This window comes from Brettanomyces bruxellensis, chromosome 4 (genome assembly GCF_011074885.1).
Source record: "Brettanomyces bruxellensis chromosome 4, complete sequence".
Lineage (NCBI taxonomy): Eukaryota > Fungi > Ascomycota > Pichiomycetes > Pichiales > Pichiaceae > Brettanomyces > Brettanomyces bruxellensis.
In genome coordinates, this window is record NC_054685.1 from 600,965 (window position 1) to 620,941 (window position 19,977).

The 19,977-nt window shown below is 41.5% G+C and overlaps 11 protein-coding genes across 11 annotated transcripts; 7 read left to right on the plus strand and 4 right to left on the minus strand.

Moving 5' to 3' along the window:
- Positions 1 to 93: 93 nt before the first annotated feature.
- On the plus strand, positions 94 to 927 carry BRETT_001810 (uncharacterized protein; the record flags this gene model as incomplete). The annotated part of the gene is made up of 1 exon (XM_041280352.1): positions 94 to 927. One exon carries the CDS (start codon positions 94 to 96, stop codon positions 925 to 927), a length of 834 nt encoding a protein of 277 aa, XP_041135235.1.
- Positions 928 to 2,037: 1,110 nt separating this feature from the next.
- Positions 2,038 to 3,282, minus strand: BRETT_001811 (uncharacterized protein; the record flags this gene model as incomplete). Its single annotated transcript, XM_041280353.1, has 1 exon — positions 2,038 to 3,282. The coding sequence occupies one exon, from the start codon at positions 3,280 to 3,282 to the stop codon at positions 2,038 to 2,040; it is 1,245 nt and encodes a 414-aa protein (XP_041135236.1).
- A 1,497-nt stretch (positions 3,283 to 4,779) lies between these two features.
- BRETT_001812 (uncharacterized protein) lies at positions 4,780 to 5,049 on the minus strand (the record flags this gene model as incomplete). The annotated part of the gene is made up of 1 exon (XM_041280354.1): positions 4,780 to 5,049. One exon carries the CDS (start codon positions 5,047 to 5,049, stop codon positions 4,780 to 4,782), a length of 270 nt encoding a protein of 89 aa, XP_041135237.1.
- Positions 5,050 to 5,051: 2 nt separating this feature from the next.
- On the minus strand, positions 5,052 to 5,540 carry BRETT_001813 (uncharacterized protein; the record flags this gene model as incomplete). The annotated part of the gene is made up of 1 exon (XM_041280355.1): positions 5,052 to 5,540. One exon carries the CDS (start codon positions 5,538 to 5,540, stop codon positions 5,052 to 5,054), a length of 489 nt encoding a protein of 162 aa, XP_041135238.1.
- Positions 5,541 to 6,465: 925 nt separating this feature from the next.
- BRETT_001814 (uncharacterized protein) lies at positions 6,466 to 6,901 on the plus strand (the record flags this gene model as incomplete). Its single annotated transcript, XM_041280356.1, has 2 exons — positions 6,466 to 6,734; positions 6,823 to 6,901. 2 exons carry the CDS (start codon positions 6,466 to 6,468, stop codon positions 6,899 to 6,901), a joined length of 348 nt encoding a protein of 115 aa, XP_041135239.1.
- Positions 6,902 to 7,908: 1,007 nt separating this feature from the next.
- On the plus strand, positions 7,909 to 9,198 carry BRETT_001815 (uncharacterized protein; the record flags this gene model as incomplete). Its single annotated transcript, XM_041280357.1, has 1 exon — positions 7,909 to 9,198. The coding sequence occupies one exon, from the start codon at positions 7,909 to 7,911 to the stop codon at positions 9,196 to 9,198; it is 1,290 nt and encodes a 429-aa protein (XP_041135240.1).
- Positions 9,199 to 9,956: 758 nt separating this feature from the next.
- Positions 9,957 to 10,823, plus strand: BRETT_001816 (uncharacterized protein; the record flags this gene model as incomplete). The annotated part of the gene is made up of 1 exon (XM_041280358.1): positions 9,957 to 10,823. One exon carries the CDS (start codon positions 9,957 to 9,959, stop codon positions 10,821 to 10,823), a length of 867 nt encoding a protein of 288 aa, XP_041135241.1.
- A 1,261-nt stretch (positions 10,824 to 12,084) lies between these two features.
- On the plus strand, positions 12,085 to 12,741 carry BRETT_001817 (uncharacterized protein; the record flags this gene model as incomplete). Its single annotated transcript, XM_041280359.1, has 1 exon — positions 12,085 to 12,741. The coding sequence occupies one exon, from the start codon at positions 12,085 to 12,087 to the stop codon at positions 12,739 to 12,741; it is 657 nt and encodes a 218-aa protein (XP_041135242.1).
- Positions 12,742 to 13,911: 1,170 nt separating this feature from the next.
- On the plus strand, positions 13,912 to 15,360 carry BRETT_001818 (uncharacterized protein; the record flags this gene model as incomplete). The annotated part of the gene is made up of 1 exon (XM_041280360.1): positions 13,912 to 15,360. One exon carries the CDS (start codon positions 13,912 to 13,914, stop codon positions 15,358 to 15,360), a length of 1,449 nt encoding a protein of 482 aa, XP_041135243.1.
- Positions 15,361 to 15,437: 77 nt separating this feature from the next.
- RPB8 (DNA-directed RNA polymerases I, II, and III subunit RPABC3) lies at positions 15,438 to 15,881 on the minus strand (the record flags this gene model as incomplete). Its single annotated transcript, XM_041280361.1, has 1 exon — positions 15,438 to 15,881. One exon carries the CDS (start codon positions 15,879 to 15,881, stop codon positions 15,438 to 15,440), a length of 444 nt encoding a protein of 147 aa, XP_041135244.1.
- A 674-nt stretch (positions 15,882 to 16,555) lies between these two features.
- Positions 16,556 to 19,360, plus strand: BRETT_001820 (uncharacterized protein; the record flags this gene model as incomplete). Its single annotated transcript, XM_041280362.1, has 1 exon — positions 16,556 to 19,360. The coding sequence occupies one exon, from the start codon at positions 16,556 to 16,558 to the stop codon at positions 19,358 to 19,360; it is 2,805 nt and encodes a 934-aa protein (XP_041135245.1).
- Positions 19,361 to 19,977: the final 617 nt, after the last annotated feature.

The window sequence follows — 19,977 nt, forward strand, 5'->3', positions numbered from 1 at the left end:
CCACATCATCCATTACTATCTTCTAATTCACATCATCCATTACTATCTTTTACTTTCAGACCATTCTCTTTGTTTTAAAGCTCATCCTACATAATGCAGGCGTCGCTGGATGAGGGACTTCCTATTCTTCAAGCAGAAGATTTGTACAAGAAGTTTGCCAAAAGTCTAGAGTCACAAAATGGACCAAGCACATATGAAAAAGATATCGCAAGGAAACTTTTAGATCATCCAGAATGCCTTTCGGAGTTGGCCGACAGGAACAGAAGCTATCTGGAGAAGCTGAACTATCAATTTTTGGAGCTTGATAGCAAGGAGAAGTTCTTTCGGTATTTGAACCAGGGAAGCATCTTGAAAAAAGACGAGATGCTGCAGATAAGCAAGGAAAATGAAAAGTTGGAGAAGCAAATTGCCGAGCAGCAGAACGAGATCAAAACACTCAAGGCACAGCTTGATGCGAAATCGGATAAGGTGATCCGAATTCTTGTTAAGGAATGCAAAAAACGGAATGAGACAACACGAGAAATGGAGGAAGAAGTGAGCAGGTTGGAGGCAGAAAAGCTTCATTTGGGGCAGATAATAAGTGGTCTAAGTGCTGGAAAGGAGCCAAACAGTGAACTTTTTGTGGGGAAGGGGCGCCCAGAGCTAGATATTATGAAAAAGAACGAAATTCAGCGTATGAAGAGTTTGGAAGAGAGTTTGGAAAAGGCCAAGAGGGAAAATTCTGATGTTGAAGAACGCAAACGGATGGCGGAACAGAAACAGCAACGTTTGAAAAAGGAACTTTCTCGATTAGAGGCGGAGTTGAGGCAAGAACCGGCGGAAAAGGACGATGAACATTTGAAAGAGAGGCAGCAACTCAAATTGAAGCATCGATTGCTTCTGCGTTTAGTCAAAATGTTGAAGAGATTTGATACGGAAAGTGTATGAAGAATTTCGAGAAATAGTGAGTGAATAGTGGACATTGAGAAATAGATAAAGTGATTTGCGTGAAGAAAAGCTGTAAATTTGGAGCTTTGTGGTTTGAGTGTATACTACAGTTGGAGAGTGATTAATTTGGATAGGAATATTTGCGTATGTATTGTAATGGATATGTATTATAATTGATATATATTGTAATGTATTGTAATCAATATGTATTGTAATTGGGTATTTGTTGAAATGCGAATGTGTACCCTTAGAGGTATGTGGTAGAAAAATCAGGATTTCCTGCTGAATTAGGTAACTGCAATTTTTCGGTGAAAAGTAGGAGTCAGATTTAGTGGGGATAAAATAGTACGAGAGCTCATAAGGAATTGTTGAAATTGCAAGGTAATGAATGCTATATATATCAAATTTTTGGGTCAATATTGAGTATTTATATGGAAATAGCGCATTATTTGAATAAGTTTGTTTAGGTAAACTCCGAGTTTATGTGTGTAGTATATAGGTAACTGAAGAAATCATCAAGTTAAAAAAATAGGAGCTACGGCAAGTTATTACTAAGAGGAACTAAGAAAGCTATCGATTGAATTTGGTATTGCAATAATACCACTTGAAAATCTTTGCGATTCTTACATTTTGACGAATTAATTGAGTCGGAGACCATTTGGGGTTCGAAACAGCATAATAGGGAATCAAGCTTGATAGCAGAAACAATAATAATACTGGTGGATAAAGAAGAAGTCTGCAAAAGCAACTAATCAGAGATCAAGATTCTGAATTAACAGCTATGACAGCTAGTAGAGACCCTAGAATTGAGAAAGATACAGTTGAGAAAGGCTACATGTCAATTTTGGCATGTGGAACTCAACTGTTGGCAATTGCATTGGTATACAATCGTATTTCATCTTTAAGGATTCCAGAAATATGCACTATCAATGCTAGCAGTAATTTATCTATCAATAATCAGAGAACCCTCTATCAAACAACAATATCTGTAACATTGCACCTTTCAATCTCTGAAATACTACACCCACCAATTCTGCATTCACACACAACTTCTTAGCATCTACAATACACAGCAAGCATTAGTTCATATTACGTAGCATTAATAAACGTCTACTCGGCCCGCCGCATGAGAAAAGCACCCATGCTGCCCAAGTAGCCCTCATGGCGAAGAAAATAGGCCTTCTTAGTCCCCTGGGACCAGAAGTCGATAGCGTAGCTTAAAGTGCGAATTGTCTGGTAGTGGTTGCGGATGTAAGAACCGGCGAAGTATATCTTTTTGAGGTTGTACCGCTGGGCTTGCAGGTAGGCAATCTGGCCAATGTTGTTGGAAACAGCGTAGAGAAGAGACCTTGCTATGTCCTCCTGGTGGAATTTGTCCAGGCGGTGCGCCCTGTCCATATTCTTCCCGCTTTCATCCTCAAAAACATTCTTGTACACTTTCCCCATGCTGCTGGCAATGTGGCTGGCTTTCAACCCGATGTTGTTGTACGATCGGCCGTATATGTCACCCACCAGAAGGTCTACATTCTCGTTTTTGCCGCGGGCTGCCATCTCAAGCATCTCGTCAAACGTTTTGCAGTCTGTAAGAATGGAAAGAAGCCCCCAAAGCGTGCCACCGCCCAAAGATGAGCCGCCAACCCGAACAAAGCTGTCCGGACCGGGTCCCGTCACTTTCACCATCGAAACACCCGATCCGATGTTTACCAAGAGATACGGGTACTGGTCCTGGACGATCGGCGTGCACGTGACCGGATCCTCGGCCATCTGCACGTCGATATACCGGTGGGCCGACTCATCGAAGTAGAAAACCTCACGGCGGATTTCCGTGACGAAGAAATCAAGCCCAATGATAAGACACTGCATCTCGTCTTCTTTCTGCACTTTGCACTGCAAGCTTGTGTTCAACTTGTCGTAAAACTTGTATGCACCGCCGCCGGTCGCTATGAGCACCAGATTGCCGTTTATTGCACCTTTTTCCGGGTTGTGCCCGTAGTATTTGGCCAAAACCTGCTTGATCACCGTGATAAATTCCTCGATCCGGTCTGTTTCAATGCTGAAAAAGCAAAATCGCACCCCCTGCCCCGAGTCGTCTCGTATAGCGTAGCACAGCTTTGCCAAGGACCCCCCGATATCAATTGAAATTTCGTTGATGTCGCCGTCGTTAAACGGGAGAGCAATATCCTTGGTGTCAGCCACATTTCCCTCGTATACGATGTGTGCATCAGCCACATTCAACGGTTTCGGGTTCTTGCAATGATGATGAATGTAGATGCAGCTGTTTGTGCGTGAACTCGAGGCTGATGAGCTGCTTGTTGACACTGTTAATGCTGATGATACTGAAGGAGACACCGACATTTTCAATAATATACTTGTGCAATTCAGCCAAAGGTCTAAGCTTATCTAATTCTCTAGCGATGAACTGTGAAATGTGAAATGTGAAATGTGAAATGTGAAATGTGAACTTTGAGCTGGGAACTCAACCGTGCTCTGAAATGAACTAAATGAGCCAATCTCAATTAATCAAATAAAGTCTATCAACTTTGTCAACTGTATCAGCTCTTGACCCACCTAATAAATTCTCAATTAGCCCAATTAACTTAACCAACTTGTCCAATCAATTTACTCAACTGAACTAACCAACTCCTCACTTTTCTTCCCTGTTCAAACTCCAATCAAACAAACAACGCAAACTTCCTGTAGCTAAATCCGATTGAATTTCGGCTTATCAACTAAAGCGGAGTCGTGTCTAGCCAAGTGGAGTCCGGCTTTATCCTGCAAGTCAGATTATAATACGGAAAAGCGAGAAAAAAATTTCTTATTATGTGCCTTTTTGCTCCTATTAGAAACAAAAACACGTTCACACGGCGTCTGTCTGTTTAAACACACGTTCCCTGGTCAAAGCACATTGCAAATGAACAGTTACAAAAGACTTTGAATCAACTCTCCTCGTGAAAAATGTACATTTAGCACACTCCAGATTTACCTGAAGTCCAAATCTTCAATGCGAAAATTTTATGGGGCACGAAAAAATGGGAAAGTGGTCAGGGAAAGGGGAAAAATGCGGGAGAAATCCGAGAGCCCGATTGTTAGCAATCCTGATTGTTCACCGGCGGCATTAACAAAAGTCAAGGGAATTAATTCTATGCGGTGCATTAAGCCAGGGGTGTTGTTGGGCAAAAAAAGATGACAACTGGAATAAAGCATTAGGGAATTTTACGTAAGCTTTGAATGGGAGAGGGAAGGAATCCGTCAGAAATCTAACTGCTATACGAGGGGTAAGAGAACCAAAGAAGTGTACGGATGCGTTGGGGATGAGCCCATTTGACGCCAAATCTGCTCAAGTGTATTCTGTATGACTTGCAATTATCAAATGCATTCATGCGTTTGAATCCTTCAAGGTTCATATGTACTTTAATTATGTGATTGTATTGTTTGTGTGTTTGTGTGCTCAAATATAACTATTGGATAATAATCTAGAATAGATCTAAATCACATTCAGAATTCACCCTAACACACATCTTTTCTATCTCTTTTACTATTTCCTGAATATTTACATCCGTTTTAACTACAATTGGACCATAATTCAGTGCAGCATATGCACTACATAATAATATTTCACTCATGTATATAGGCAAGTATGTTCATCTGGAGGTTTCTCCAAGGCCAGTTTTACTGTAACATCGAAATAAGAAATGTTCCTTGTAGAAAATAATGCAGTGAGTGTAAGATGCAGTGAGATGTAAACAAATAACCAGAAAACGAAAGCAACAACTGTTGAACCTTCTTCAGCTATACCCTGCTTTCTTTGTCTTGTCCACTCGCACATTCATTTATCACACGAATGCTTATCACTTAGTTTCCTGATTTGTATGTGCTCGTTTTCACATTGGCATCTTCGATTGCCGCCTCATCAACAAACCATGAAACTGGAATCTTCTTGAACTGGTTCACCTTAACTGAAGGAAGATTTGTGGCTGTTCCAGAAAACACCTTCTTTAAAATAGGCTTCTTTCCAGAACCCCGAGCATAGAATGCAATCTGGGTTGCCTTCTTAAGATATGGAAAAGTGAATGTGATTCTTCTTGGAGGAAGCTTTGGTGAATCCTCCAAATTGGCCACCATCTTCACATTTTCCTCCAGTAGCTCGTGTCCTGGGAATAATGAGCAAATATGCCATCTTCTCCACATCCTAATATGATCAAGTCCATGTGATCTGGAAGCTTCTTCTCGTAGTCCTTTGCAATACTGTCGTCTTGTCCACCAGATGGCGAAAGCAATGTTGTGTTGATTGCTGCAATATATGGTCTTGTGACCTTTGGATCTAAAAGGTTCACTAGCTTTCTCTTGAACAATCCGTAGTTCGAGTCTTCATGGCTCAATGGAAGCAACCTTTCATCCACAAAGTAGATCTCCCATTGGCCCCACTTCACTCTTGGGGCCACCTTCTTGTTCAAGATAAGACCCTCCTGTAATGCACCAACCAAAGATCCTCCACTGATGGCAATTCTAAACACTTTATTCTTTGCCAATGCTTTATCTTGGGCATCCGCGATATATTCGCCTAGTGCATAGGCTGCCGACTCCGAGTTCCGATAACTGTAGACTTCCACCATGTGTGATGTGTTTGTTGTGTACGTTGATCCTTTAAGATGTGTTGTAAATGTACTTGTTTCAAGTCTCTATTCAATTATTAACCTGTCAGCGATAACGTCAACCGGAAACAAAATCGTTGGCAAGTAGTTTATTTGTGAAGTAAATGCGTAAGGTGATGTTAAAAATGTTTGCGAATGGTGAATAAAAAAGCGAAAGTTGAAATTGTTAGGGTGTGGCAAATGCAGGATTTAAAAGATGGGAATTTCAATCCTATTTATATTCCTGAGAAGATTGGCTGTTGACTTTCTGGGTTTTGATACCAGATCAATTACATAACGTCGAACAAAGGGGAAACCTACCCACAGCTTTGTTATCATGCGAAGGGATTTATTTGTCTAGCAATTGCGGGTCATGAATTGCTTTGGCTTGCCGTTTAAAGGCGTCCATGAATTTCAGATGAATGCGCTCCACCGGGGTTATTGTTAGTCGTTTCTTTTTTCTCCCGCTTTAATTTTTTTTTTTTTTTTCGGAGACGAGGTGGGGCAACTTTAGAATCGCTAGCACTAAACTAATAGTTGGGCCATTTGATGGATCTTCGGAGATTTTTAGCATTTTATCGTTTGGTATTATTCATTTCGTTTTAGTTTGAAAATGCAGGAGCTTTTTCTTTTCAGATAGATGACACGGTATATAAATACATGTACAAGATGAGGATCAGTAGGAGGAATTTTGATTGTACGAGAAAGAACATGAAAGAATAAGCATTAATCATATGTCGTAGGTATTTCTTTTTGATTTTATTCCATATTTCTTCCCCTTAATTTTTTTTTAGCCGTCCTCGTGCAAATTTTCTAGGGGCAGAAATATTGCTGATCGCAGGCAGATAAGATTATCTTATCTTCTGGAGATCAAAAAAGCCACATTCGGCACACAAATCAACAGTAAATGGCACAAGGAAAGTTGAAGTTGGCTAAGAAAAAGCCACATAGAGTGACAAAGAGGCAGAGAAATCCAAAAGCCAAAGCCAGAAAAATCTTCAAGCCAAAGAAAATCTCTTTTAGAGAAAAAGAGTTGCACAAACTTGACAAAAAAGAGAGAGGGCGACTTTGGGAGGCAACAGAAAAGGCAATATCCGCCAAGATTGGCCATTTGGAGTTGTTGAAGGGTACTAGAAGGGAAATCGAGGCTAATGAAAAAAAAGCAAAGCAAAAAAAGTGAGTGCAAACCGCCATCTGGCATTCCTCGTGTTATACACAGCTGGTCAGAGACAAATGCAGTTATAGATGTACGCCCCAAGTACAGATTTGGCGAAACGCCTGACACTGATGATGTGCAGGATGCAAAGAAGCTCAAAAAGGCACGTGTTGATGCCGAAAAGTGATGGATGCTGGCTGCATTTGACTTGGCGATTTACTTGTGTAACTTTCTCTTTTACTTTAGATAGTCTTTTCTAAGCCTGGTAAACATTCACATTAGTGCATCACTCTGTAAACCGCTCACTTAGGCCTTTTGTTTTCTGTAGTATCTCCTTGCTGAGTTCATCGTTGAGTGCTTTATCTGTGGAAATAAGTTTCTTGAGCTTTTTTTCCTTAATGCGTCCTAATCTAATATCTCTGGCCTCTTGAATCTCTACAGGAACTTTTGGTCCGATCTCTTGAACTTTGGTCATCTGCATTATATGAAAAGATGTACGAATTTTTATTAAGTTGACTGCATTTCTCCTTTTGCTCTTTTCTTCATGAATGGGCTATGTGATTATTCAGGGGTTCTCCTCATGTCAACACAGAGAGGTTTGTTTGGTGCACGGATGTTTCAGAGTGCACGTTGAGAAAAAAAATCACAGATAGTACTGGCATACGTATTTTCTACAATGTATGCATAATGATGCACAATTCAATTCTTATTTTGTTTCTTCCTACTTGTGTAGTACGTAAATATTAAGAGTGGCTTGGAGATCACGAATTAAAGCAGTACAAAAGAAGATGAGCAAGGACAAAGTAGGAGTAAAAAATAGTAAAATATCTGAGAGTAAAATATTTGAGAGTAAAATATCTGGGAGAAAAATATCTGAGAGTAAAATATCTGTCTGAGAGTAAAATATCTGTCTGAGAGTAAAAATAAATAGTGATAAAATCTATCTGAGGAAGCAGGTCTCTTTTTTTTCCTCCATTCTGCCCTCACTATTTTCGAGATACATTCTCAAAATAAATTTAAACGCAGCATCCCGTAGTACGCAATCTTTCTCTTTAAAGGGTCGTCAATTTATCCAATAACCATCCGAAATTGCCATTTTTGCCTTTCCCTCGATACTTACGGGTCTGATTTCTCAACCAGTAGTGATTTCATACTGAAAAAGGCGGAGCTAGGGGAGAAGCATCGAAAATAAATATGAAGACATCTTTGTCAGTTGGATTATCACTCATCTCAGTAATATCTAAAGCCTGGGCCTCAGGTGAAACCGCGGAAGTTTACAAGTTTCTAAATTGTCCAGGTGAGAGTTTAGCCTCGAGTTCATTTCGGTCTATATCCGAGAAAGATGCTCTTTTGAATCTTGCAGACGACTGGGGACTTTCTCCACTTTACACTATTGAAGGAGATGCGGAGGATTATGAGGCGATTTCGCTTGGAAAGTGTGTTCAGAGGCATAGCAACAGCACCGTGTTTGTGGGTGTGTCTGGTGTTGAGGATTTGGACGCATTCTTGAGCGATAAAACACCTCTTTTCACAATTGAGTCAGCAGGAAAAGGCAGTGAGTCCTTTTCTGAGCTCAGAGAGTTCATAAGTGATGCTCCTACAGCATTGGCCCGCCTCAGGAGCGATGTGTTGAAGAAAAGAAGATTGACAGCTGGCATTACGATCGACCAGCCCAAAACAGAGGCTGATAAGTTTGGAAGTGTGTATGGGCAGGTGAAAAGTGCATTCAAGACTCTTGCCGGTTTGTTTTCCCTGCAGCAACAGCAGCAGCCGTTTGGATCATCGTTGTCCGAGTTGAGAACGGCTTATTCCGGCTACGAGAGTGTGGTTGAGTCGCTTAAGGGAAGCGATTTGGCACAGGATAGGTCTGTAGTCAAGCAGTTCATGCAATTGCGCTACTTTGCATCCAATGACGTGCAGCACATTCCATGCGGCAGCGTTGTCAGCATCAATATTGACGTTCTTGACCAGGTTTTGGCCAAATTCGGCCGGTCTGACACCTACAATCTCGCGTTGGGAATTGTTTCCGAGGCTTTGGCCGATCTTATCGAATCTGCAAAGAGGAATTCTGCAGTCGATGTTGTGCTTGTTGCACTACCGGCGGCCTCTTCTGGCGATTTGCAGCATGAGGCATCTGGAATTTTCAAAAGAGAAGTGTCAACACCGAAATCTGCGTGCCAAGCCACTCAGGAGCAATGCAAGGAGGCATTTGGATCCTGTTCCGGCCATGGAACATGTACGAAAGTGGGCAAATGCTGGACCTGCGTGTGCTCGGCAACGGTCAAAAAGGGAAAGACCAGCTACTGGAAGGGAAACGAGTGCGAAAAGGAGGATATTTCGTCCCAGTTTAACCTTCTTCTCTGGACCACCATCTTTATTGTGATTGCAGCAATTGTCGGGGTCAGGTTTTTGTACGAATGCGGAGAGGGAAGGCTTCCAGGCATCTTGCTTGCAGCTACTACACAGACGAAGAAGTCGCAGTGATGCGTTTCGCCATGCATGGAAGAGGGGTGGAAGAAATGAGAAAGTGAAAAAATAAGAAAGACGGAGAAACAAAGCCGCCATATTGCCATATTTAGCCTAGTTTCCAGTCAATATACAGACTGTTTACGCATAGAAACGCAGCATTACGTAGTGTAACGGGATGTAGCTGCCGTAGAAATACAACAAAATTAAATGTATGGATCTACCGGCCCTTTCGAGGTAGTAGAAGTAAAGCTACCAGCAAAATGAGCACTAAGATGATCCACTATGTTCTCGCCAGATACTTGACGCCTCTTTAACAATTGAAGAATGCCGAAAAGAGGCAACACGGTTAATATTAGTATTGGCTGTCCGCACGATTAAAAATAATCAAAGAAAGAAGAGAGGAAAAAAAGGAAGTCGAACCAGTTGTGGTGGTTGGTAGAGAGAAGCGTTTAGGTGGGAAAAGCTGTCAATTTATAGGAATGAGAAAAAACGAGAAACAGAGATGAAAACAGGGACGAACAACGCAGATGAAAAAATTTTTTTCTACCCTAGCTCAGGCTGCGCCACGGAGTATACATTTATGCGCCACGGCAGAAAGAAAGCTGTGGAGGTAATTTTTCGCATAATAAGAAAAACGAGGGCAGACTGTCAAACCAGCCGGAGGGCAACTCAGGTTTGTGATTGGCCGAATTGTGAACTAAACAAGCATTTCGTATATCCATAAAGTGCATTGCAGTAATAATCGTACAAGCACATGCACAGCATCACTATTTATGTCTGGCATTAACTCCAACAGTGACAAAGGCTCCTCGAAGCAGTACGAGCTAATTATTCGATTTGTGGGAAATGTCAAAGACCTCGAAATTCCGCTAAGTTCCGAGATACAGCTCAAAGACGTTTCGACGCCGTTTATCCGCAGGCGGATACGCGGTGCCAAGCCTGCGCTGGCGCGCAAGCGGCTCAAGTTGATTCATAACGGTCGAGTTTTAATGAATCACACAGATTTCGAGAAAGAGTTAGGATATTACCGCAATATGGAGCACGAAGCGGGTGCGCCAGTGCGCATCTACATCCATTGTATGGTTGGTGAGGATTTGACGGATGAAGAATTGGCACACGAAGAAAAATTGGAAAAACAACCTCAAAAATCAACTACGGAGGCGCCAAAAGGTTTTGACCGCTTTCTTTCTCAAGGATTTTCGCAGCAGGACGTTGCGGATCTCCGCAGCCAGTTCCGGCGCATACATGGCGGGTATCTTTCTGGCCAATCAGAGGACTCGATGCTGAATTTGGAAGACCGTTGGATTGACAGTACGGTAAATAATGAGATTGATGAATTTCCCGCAGGGTTGGAGGCCTCGGGGGACACGCAGGCCGGAGGAGCGCCTGGGAACGGCGCTGGGGCGCAGGCAGGCGGCGCTGCCAATGGTGCCAACCAAAATGGCGGCTTTGTGAGTCGATCCGTTAACATTCACAAGGACTTGTTTGTAGGTGTTTGCATTGGATTTTTCTTGGGTGTCTTTGCCGTCCTTTTGTTGTCTATGGATATCCAGGGGGTGTTTAACAAGCGCACGCGCATGGCTATAGTTTCTGGTGTGATTGTCAACATAAGTTTTGGAATATTGAAGGTATGGTCTTAGGAATAGCATATAGGGAATTAATGCTTTGGTACGCATAATAATAGCAATAAGAATTAGAGTTTTGTAGATCTGGTTCCAGGCTAGGCTTGTACTTATCTTAGGGGACTTGTACGCGTCGATCTACCTTTATTGCGTCGATCGACGTCTACTACGTCAATTGGGTCGATGCGCGTCGATCGACTGTTTCAATATGTAGCATAGAGTATGTATACTGTATCATCATTGTATTCATTATAAAAATTGGCAATTCACTTGAATCCTTGTGGTGAAATGTCGTTGACTATTGTGTTTTACCTTTTGCCCCAGTTCTGCCTTTATCATCAGCACAAAATATAAAGCCATAATAAGGGTCTAAGTTGGTTGGATTATTCTGGGTTTCCAAATACGGTCGCATTTGATTACGTGATACAACATCAATTTTTCGTGTTTGGTTAGATTAGATTTGATCGGAACTTAAAGTGCAGGGACCAGCCGAAATTAGCCGCTTTTTGTGGCGGGTCGTTTATTCAGAGATTCGCGCAGGCCTGCGGGGCACCCCACGTTTTAGCGCTGCCGTCCGCTATGCCTGAAAAGCAGACCCGGGCGCCGGGCGCGCGCCGCGCTCCTCCAGTCCAGATTTCCGCCAAGTCCTATTGTTCTCTCTTCTCCCCACATTTTTATTCTGCGAATCCGTCATTAGGGCTATAATTAAATTGGCATGGGGCGGGGCTGAATAGGTAAAAGGCAGTCAGCCGGATTTTTTTGATTTGTCTATTGTGCTGCCAAATCAGCTTTTTAATTGCATTGCTTTTAATTTTTATTGGACCATTTCCAGAATGCTGTTGTCAGTGCTTTCATCTGTTTATTTTACAAATTGCTTCCAGTTGCATTTCCAATTTTCTTCTATTAATCCTTTACTTTTTTTACAGTCAGCCACCTCCATAATTCTCTTCAGTTCATCCACCCTTTCCACATTATTCTTATCTTTGCTTGCTTAGCTACAGTTTACTGGTCATTATTTCTGAATCATTGAATTTATCTGATAGCATTCCATCATTATTAAGAGTATTTCATCCATTTATTATATCTTTAAGTAATATATCATTTATTATTCTGTCATCCATTATCTTCCATTAGATTTGATTATCTTCCATTAGATTTGATTATCTTCCATTAGCTTTCATTATCTTCCATCTTCCATTATCTTCCATCTTCCATTATCCTATCATCCACCGTTTTAAGGATATCTTGAATCACAAACAAAAGTCACACATAGCATCAAATGGCAAGCAAACAGCCTGATACACTAGAGCTCTCGGAGCAACATAAGCAAGAAGAAATTGAGGAGTCGAAAAATCCCCAAAAAGATGTCACTTCTACAGATAGTGCCATCAGATATACTGCCTATGCCAAGAGAATTACGCAAATATTCAGGGCTGCCCACAGATATGTCGCATATACTTCCGATATAGGCGAATCCTTTCGGCCGGTTGCCCATCCAGTGCTCGTGAAGTTGGGATACAGCATTTCGTGGATTTATGTGCTTGGAGATATCAGTTTTGAGACTTGGAGAGCCAAATTGAGGCAGCAAGGCTCGTATTATCCGGGTTTGATGCCATGGCAACCACAACCGTTGTCAAATGATGAAGCAGCATCTCAATATAACGACCTAGACTGGAGACTTGTTGGCCTTAAAAGAGCTTTATTCCAGTCAATTGCCTCAATGGGGCTTCCTGCACTCACAATTCATACTACTGTGCGGTACAGCGTGGGTGTCTTCAAAAAATCAGCAAGTAAAACTCTCAGATCGGTTGGTCCGGTTGCCTGCGGCTTGGCAGTCGTGCCTTTGCTTCCATATGTCTTTGATAAGCCTGTTGAAATTATTCTCGACAAGGTTTTCTATGGATTATTCCCTAGAAAGGGCATTAAGAACGAGTAAGCAAGGATTTATGGGAATGCCTAGAGATGCTGCTTTTATACTGTTGCTTCGAGAATAATGCGAGGGCCAGAGATGTATGTTCTATCCTGTTGTCGTGTTCTCTCTACTTTTTCTCTACTATATTAGCCGTCTAATGAAATACAATTACCATCGATCGATATTTCAGTCGCTAAATGCCGTGCTATTCAAATGTTAGTAGTCCATTTGTGAACACAGATGACTTCAACTTTTATCACTGCTCGCTCTTTCCTTTCCGCCTGTTTTGCTACTATGAGAGAAACAAACTCTACAGACGCGTCGATCGGCGCGTCACTGGTGGAGGCCGATCGACGCAACACCACCTCGCACGACCCTGCTCGTACACCTCGTATTTCCCAAACCGGGGGACCCTGACCACTTGCCGTTAGTTCCGGAATGCCGAATTCTGCGGACTGAGCCCCAGAGATGCGGATTTAAGGATTACATACAAAAGGACGTCGGATGATAGCGAGAAATTTCCCGAAGGGCGAAACTTGGGGATGACAAATATGTGCCAACGGTTGTTTTAGGGTGTATTAAAGTTCAGATTAAAATTTCTTGCTCCTTTCTGTTTTTTCTTTTGCTTCCTCATTTCTCTTTTTCCTTATTGTTAAAGATAGATTTTCGGATCCTGCTTGGATTCGGGTTCGGATTGGTTTTCGGACGAACCAGAGATTTGGGGATGCTGCATACCCCAGCGAAAAGAATAGGAGAGAAAATAAAGCGAATGAAACAAAAAAAAAATAAGATAAAATAGAACTAAATAAAGTAAAAATAAAATTTAAAAAAACTTAGAATAATCAAAAAACCTAAAAAGACATATTTGAAAAAAATTAAGAAAAAGTAGGAGATCGATTTCACATTCTGTTTCTGAGAGCTGGACATCTTTTGATTTTTCTTCCTATATCCAGTTCAATTCTTAGATATCCGGTTCATCAATTATTTATCCATACATACAGTCAGAATTGCATTGAACGCAGAGAATCCTTGATTGGTTTCATCAGATCACTCCTTGTTTTTCCGGCTTATTTTCTACCAAGCATTCGTTGACAGGGAATTTTACGTTTGCACAATTTGCCGCATAAAGTGCATTTCTCGATAGCATTGTAACAGTTCTGGAACTGGCATTTAGATCTCATTAACTTTCACCATATGTTCCGCACAAAAAAAGCACAAAAAAAGGTGTGGGTGACCGATCCAAAAAGACCCATCTACACAAAGCCAATTGCACATCCACCAAGTCGAATATTGAAACATCCACCCAAATTTCAAGATATTGAAAATGAAAAGCAGCAGCAAGACTATGATTCGGTTCTCCGGCACTTCCAAAACACAGAGCTTTATCCAGTGAAGGAGAAAGATTGCCCAAAGGACGAATACAAGCCTCTCAATGATAATGAAAAGGCATGGCTCTCAAGGCAGTGCATCCAACGATATCTACGGGCATGTGACTGGAAGGTTGATGATGTAATCAAGCGTCTGACGTGCTCGATTGGCTGGCGGAGAGAATTTGGAATTGCGGGCGGTGAATTTGATACTTTGACATCGGAAACTGTGAAAGTTGAAGGAGAAACTGGTAAAATTATCGTCTTTGGATACGATAAAGGGGGAAGACCATGCTTGACGTTATTTAATGGGCGGCAAAATACGAAAACATCGTTTCGCCAGATCCAACACATGATATATTTATTAGAAAGGAGCGTTGATTTCATGCCTCAAGGTCAGGATAAGCTCGCCCTATGTGTGGACTTCAAGAAGTATCCAGAGGCTTGTACATATGAGCCGAAAGTTCCAGCAGTGTCCGTTGGAAAAGATGTTTTGCATATTTTGCAGTATCACTACCCGGAAAGACTTGGAAGAGCACTTTTCATCAATATTCCATGGCTTGTGTGGGGATTCCTCAAGATTTGCTGGCCGTTTGTCGATCCGTACACTAAGAAGAAGGTGAGATTCGACGAGCCATTTCTGAATTCCATAGATGCAGATCAACTGGCCGTAAATCATGGTGGTGATGTTAATTTCGAGTATAAGCATGAAGATTTTTGGGATGAGCTTGATAGGCTGGCTGCTAACAAGAGACGTGTCGTTATGGACAATTATCACCGTCTTGGAGGTGGAATTGGGTTGAGTGAGTGGGATTTGAAGCAAGGTGTTGATGATGTGGATGTTGGGCTTGATATGCCTCCTGAGGTGAACGATACAAGTTCAATTGAGAACGTGAGTGATGAAAGCGTCAAAAATGCTACTGACTCTCTTTCCAGTGGAGTTAGTGCTAAGACTTCCGCCAAAGAATCCACTAAAAGCATGAAAAATGTTACTCTGGCAGCAAAGGAACGATTTTCTTCTGCCGATGATACTGTGGATTCAATAAAGGCTACTAAGAACGGTGTAAAAGCTGCTAAGAATACTTCTAAAACGACTACGCCTACTATTAAATCTCCCGTGAAAGAAACCACAAACGATTTCTCCCAACTAAAAGATAAAAGAGACGGAGATATTACACATCTTCAGTCTCACCTAAAAGGCGACAAAGACACTTTCTATGATGCCGCAGAGAAGCTGAATGAACTCTCCATAAGTACTGCTACAAAAGATAATTGAGCAACACACACTTCTATTTTCTAATATACAATTGTTAACGGTAGCGTAGCCTCCAGGGGTGCATTGCATCCTTGCACCTAATGTCTCATGAGAATGTATAAGTTCTCCTGTCTCAATGATGATAATGTTCTGTAGTTACCTTCCAAGCACATCAACAAACCGCCAAACGAGCAATATAGTGAGATCTTATCGTTTGAGCCCTCCTCAAATTTATAAACAGTACCATACATCACATAATCGTAATCATCCATCAAAGTACGTTGGTTTGGCTTTGGAGGTCTCCATGATCCATTTGCCGTGAACATTCCGGAGTCCCCCGAGTCATCAATGCTGAGAGATTTGGCCAATGTAATCGTGAGCGTGTCCATCTTTGCCACAGGGAAAAGTTCCGTATTTATATCTATAGTTATCTTAGTGTCTGGAGAAGTAGTAGATTTTGCAATGACCCTGCAAACTTTCGTATATCTGCCGTGATCCACCGACTCAACATCAAAGATATCATCAAAAAGTGTAGAGGACATTTCTTTCTGCTCGCTTGCTGCCAAATTCCCTGCTTGTACGATAATTTATGTCCTTAGAAAACTTATACTCTAGCAGAACACTTTGATCATCTTAAAAAAAAATTTACCGACGACAAAAATGGTTTTGAAAAAAAAATAAAAAAATAAAAAGTACCATGCAAAATTTCTCTACAGCACAGCCATGTTCATATCAGTATGGATAAGTTCGTTTAGCTAATTCAAAGAAGGACGGGTTTGTGAAAATCGGACTAAAGATTGTCACATACCACATACTCTCATGTTTGTACTATTTTTCTTGCTTCAAATCGAAATTTTCTTGTCTTTCCTACCCCTCTGAACACCCTACCCTAGGCGAGCAAGGCGGTGCAGAATTGTTTTGGTGTACGTATGTATCTTCCCCATCGATTGGTTCATCGCACTCTTTTTTTTTCAAACACGGCTGTGCAGTAGGCGAGTACATTTGAGTACGAGTATGAAGAGAATAAGGAGGGTCTGCTATTTGTTAAAGCCGATAGCAAACCCGTTCAACAAGGTGATAAATCACATTATATTGAAGCCTACCGAATAGAAGAATACTGGAGTGGTGTTGAAACCCGTTTTCGAGTATTTGGGCATACGTTTTTTTCAAATTCATATTCACCAAGTTTTCATTCGTTATAGTTAGCAGTTAAAGTATGGGGCGAAAAGATGCAAATCTTGCCGTTGACAGCATAGAATTGCAGCCTCAAGTGAGGTCAAGGAATAGTACATCGAGTACGAGGTATATGGAAGGAACAGAAGTGACAGCAAGCGAAAATCCTTATGATGAAAGACTTACTGAGAATGAAGATGTAGATTATTATCCAGATGTTTCACACCACGGACGTCATACAGCAATTCCGACGTTTGATGACAGTGTGGAAGATGACTTTAGTATCCAGAAAGACTCTGGGTGGAAGGAGAGGCTCCGAAAATACATTCATGGTGGAAAGATCAAGTTGCTGATAGTAATTGGTGCAGGGATGATTACCGTCTGCTTGTTGGCATATACACTTATAGCGTATGGAGGTGATAGCGAGTCGAGTAATGAAAACTCGACACATGACAGTACCGGGCTTATTGGAGGAATTAGCAGCGGTTCAGAAAAGGTGAATAAGTATAAAGATGACAGCAGTTTTGTCTCGTTGACACCAGCGTTTGGAGAAAGTGATCTTCTGATGAAGAAAAACCTAACGATGCAAGATTTCCGGATGGGTATGTACTATCCGTTTGAATTTGACGCCGAGTTTGTTGATGTGGATGGAAGCGGTATTAAGGTCAGGAGCGAAAGTGACAAGGCAAACGCTGAGAATACTGATTCTGGATTTTATATACACAGATCAGGATCCGTCTGGGTTCTAAAGAAAGCAAATGACAGCAGCTTTGAAAAGAAGTTTCTTGATACCAAGAGCATAAAGTTTGAGGATAAAGGGGTTTATGTGGGTCTTGTTTCAGTGGACAAGAACCTCAAGAGAGCACTTGTGTATTCTGATTTCGAATCCGGTTTCCGGCACTCGTCAAAAGCGAAATATTGGATAGTTGACTTGGACTCTTTGAAGCCGGAGCCTGTCTACAAGCTTGAAAATGGGCATGTTGCAAAACTTTCATATGCAACTACATCCCCGGATTTCAATTATGTGACGTTTGTCTACGAGAGCAACGTGTATATTCGAGATTTGAGGCAGAAGAGTGTTCTTTCTGTCACGCAGGATGGTTCCAAAGATATTTTCAATGGAAAACCGGACTGGGTGTATGAAGAGGAAGTGCTTGGAACGGGAGATACTATCTGGTGGTGTCCAGATGAGTCAAAGTTTGCATTTTTGACACTCAACGACACTCAGGTGGACGACTATCAGCTCGAATTTTTCAAGGATCTGAAATATCCACAAATCGAGAGAATCAAATATCCGAAGGCCGGCGAGAAGAATCCAATTGCAAGTATTCACGTGTACGATGTGCAGCAGGGAATAGTCAGCACTGTTGGGCATGATGGAAGTAAGTTGGGTGATGACTACCTTGTTTACTCGATGAATTGGATCACCGGAAACGAACTTTTAGTTAAGGAAACTGACAGAACAAGCCGAACTGTCGATATGAGACTCTACGATGTGGAAAATGATGTCAGCAAGATTGTCAGAACTATAAATACCGCAGAATATGGCGGATGGTACTATGGATCAGATATTAAAGGTCGGATTTTCTCGGTTCCGCATGATCCCGGTTATATTGATGATATCGTTGTCAATAATCACAGTCGACTTGCTTATTTTGCGAGTAGCACATCCACAAAACCGCAAAATGTGCTTGGTGGCACCTCTGGTAACTGGGAAACTATTGGAGGTGTTGTTGGATACAACAAAGAGAAAAGACTTGTTTATTTCATAGGTACAGGTGGTTCATCCGTGCAAAGAATTATATATGAAGCGAAATTAGATGGAGATGGGGGTTTCCGGGCGTTTTCAGATACTGATAAAATCGAAAACTACCAAGTAAAGTTTTCATCTAGTGCTCAGTACGCTTTACTGAGGTATGAGGGACCTAACTTCCCATGGCAGCGTGTAGTGGATGTTGCAAAGTGGTTTGGTGTTGATCAAGAGCAGTATAGGAATGATAAAAGCGATTTTCACGAGTCGAAAGAAGTATATGACGCAATGAGGGACTATTCTGCACCAACGAAGACCTTTGAAAAGATTAAAATGGATGATGGCACGGAAATTGAGATGGTGGAAGTCCGACCAGCAGCATTTGATGTACAGAAGAAGTACCCGTTGCTTGTAAGTGTGTATGGGGGTCCGGGACTTCAGAAATTACAGTGTTCATTTAATTACGGCTTTGAGGAGGTTGTTTCATCATCTTTAGGAGCTGTTATCCTCTATATTGATCCACGAGGAACTGGAGGTCGTGATTGGAGGTTTCAATCCTATGCAAGAGACAAATTGGGCTATTGGGAGCCACGAGATGTGACTGATGCGGTTAAAAAAGTGATTGAAAACAGAGGATACATTGATGCAGATAGAACTGCAGTCTGGGGGTGGTCATATGGAGGATTCACAACTCTAAAAACGCTGGAATATGATAAGGGAAGTACGTTCAAATATGGTATGGCAGTTGCTCCAGTTACGGACTGGAAACTTTACGATTCAGTGTATTCAGAAAGATATATGGGCCTCCCAGGCAAAAATGCGAATTATGACTCCACTTCCAGGGTTGTTGATGTGGAGTCTTTCAAGACGGTGAAAAGATTCTTGATTATGCATGGAACCGGTGATGATAACGTTCACGTGCAGAATACATACCGGTTACTCGATAGATTCAATATACAAAGCGTGGAAAATTATGACATGCGTATTTTCCCAGACTCGGACCATAATATCAACTATCACAATGCTTATAAGATTGTCTTCGATAAGCTATATGATTGGCTAGATAGGGCTTTCCGAGGAGAATATGCCAACTTTTGAATTCAAACGGTGTTTATGTGTATTTTGTTCGATAGTATTATTAATGTAATCTTGGTGCAGGCTAATGCTTTCTGATAAACTGTAATTTGTGTAGAAGTACTTACATTTGGAAGGTAACACGTCTCAATTGATAGTTACACCACGTTCTGGAATTCTCCACACATAGGCTGAGACCTGGTACTATTTTAGCATTCATGTTATTTTCCAAGGTTATTTTTCCTCGATCGCAGTAGAATTGTGCGTTTTCCCCCACTCTTCTAGCATTGATGTGCTAATTCTTGCCTTTTTGCCCAAAGAAATGTCAAAATGTAGCACATGGAAGAATGAGATTTTTTATCCAAACATAGCGCGCACAGGCAGATCTTATTGTTTATTGTTTATTTGCCTGACTGCTGACAGTAGCAATATTTTCTTTTTTTTTGGTTCGCACTATTTTTGTTGTCCCTGAGGGGCATCTCTTATCGCATGCGTATAAATACCCAAGCCTCTTCCCAACACTTAAAATTTGAAAAAGCAATCCTTTCCCACCTTTGTTCTCTAAAATCATCATATTCTTGCTTCTCACCGCTTATACTTCCTAATAACACATTGCTGATCTGACTGATTCATTCTTTGTC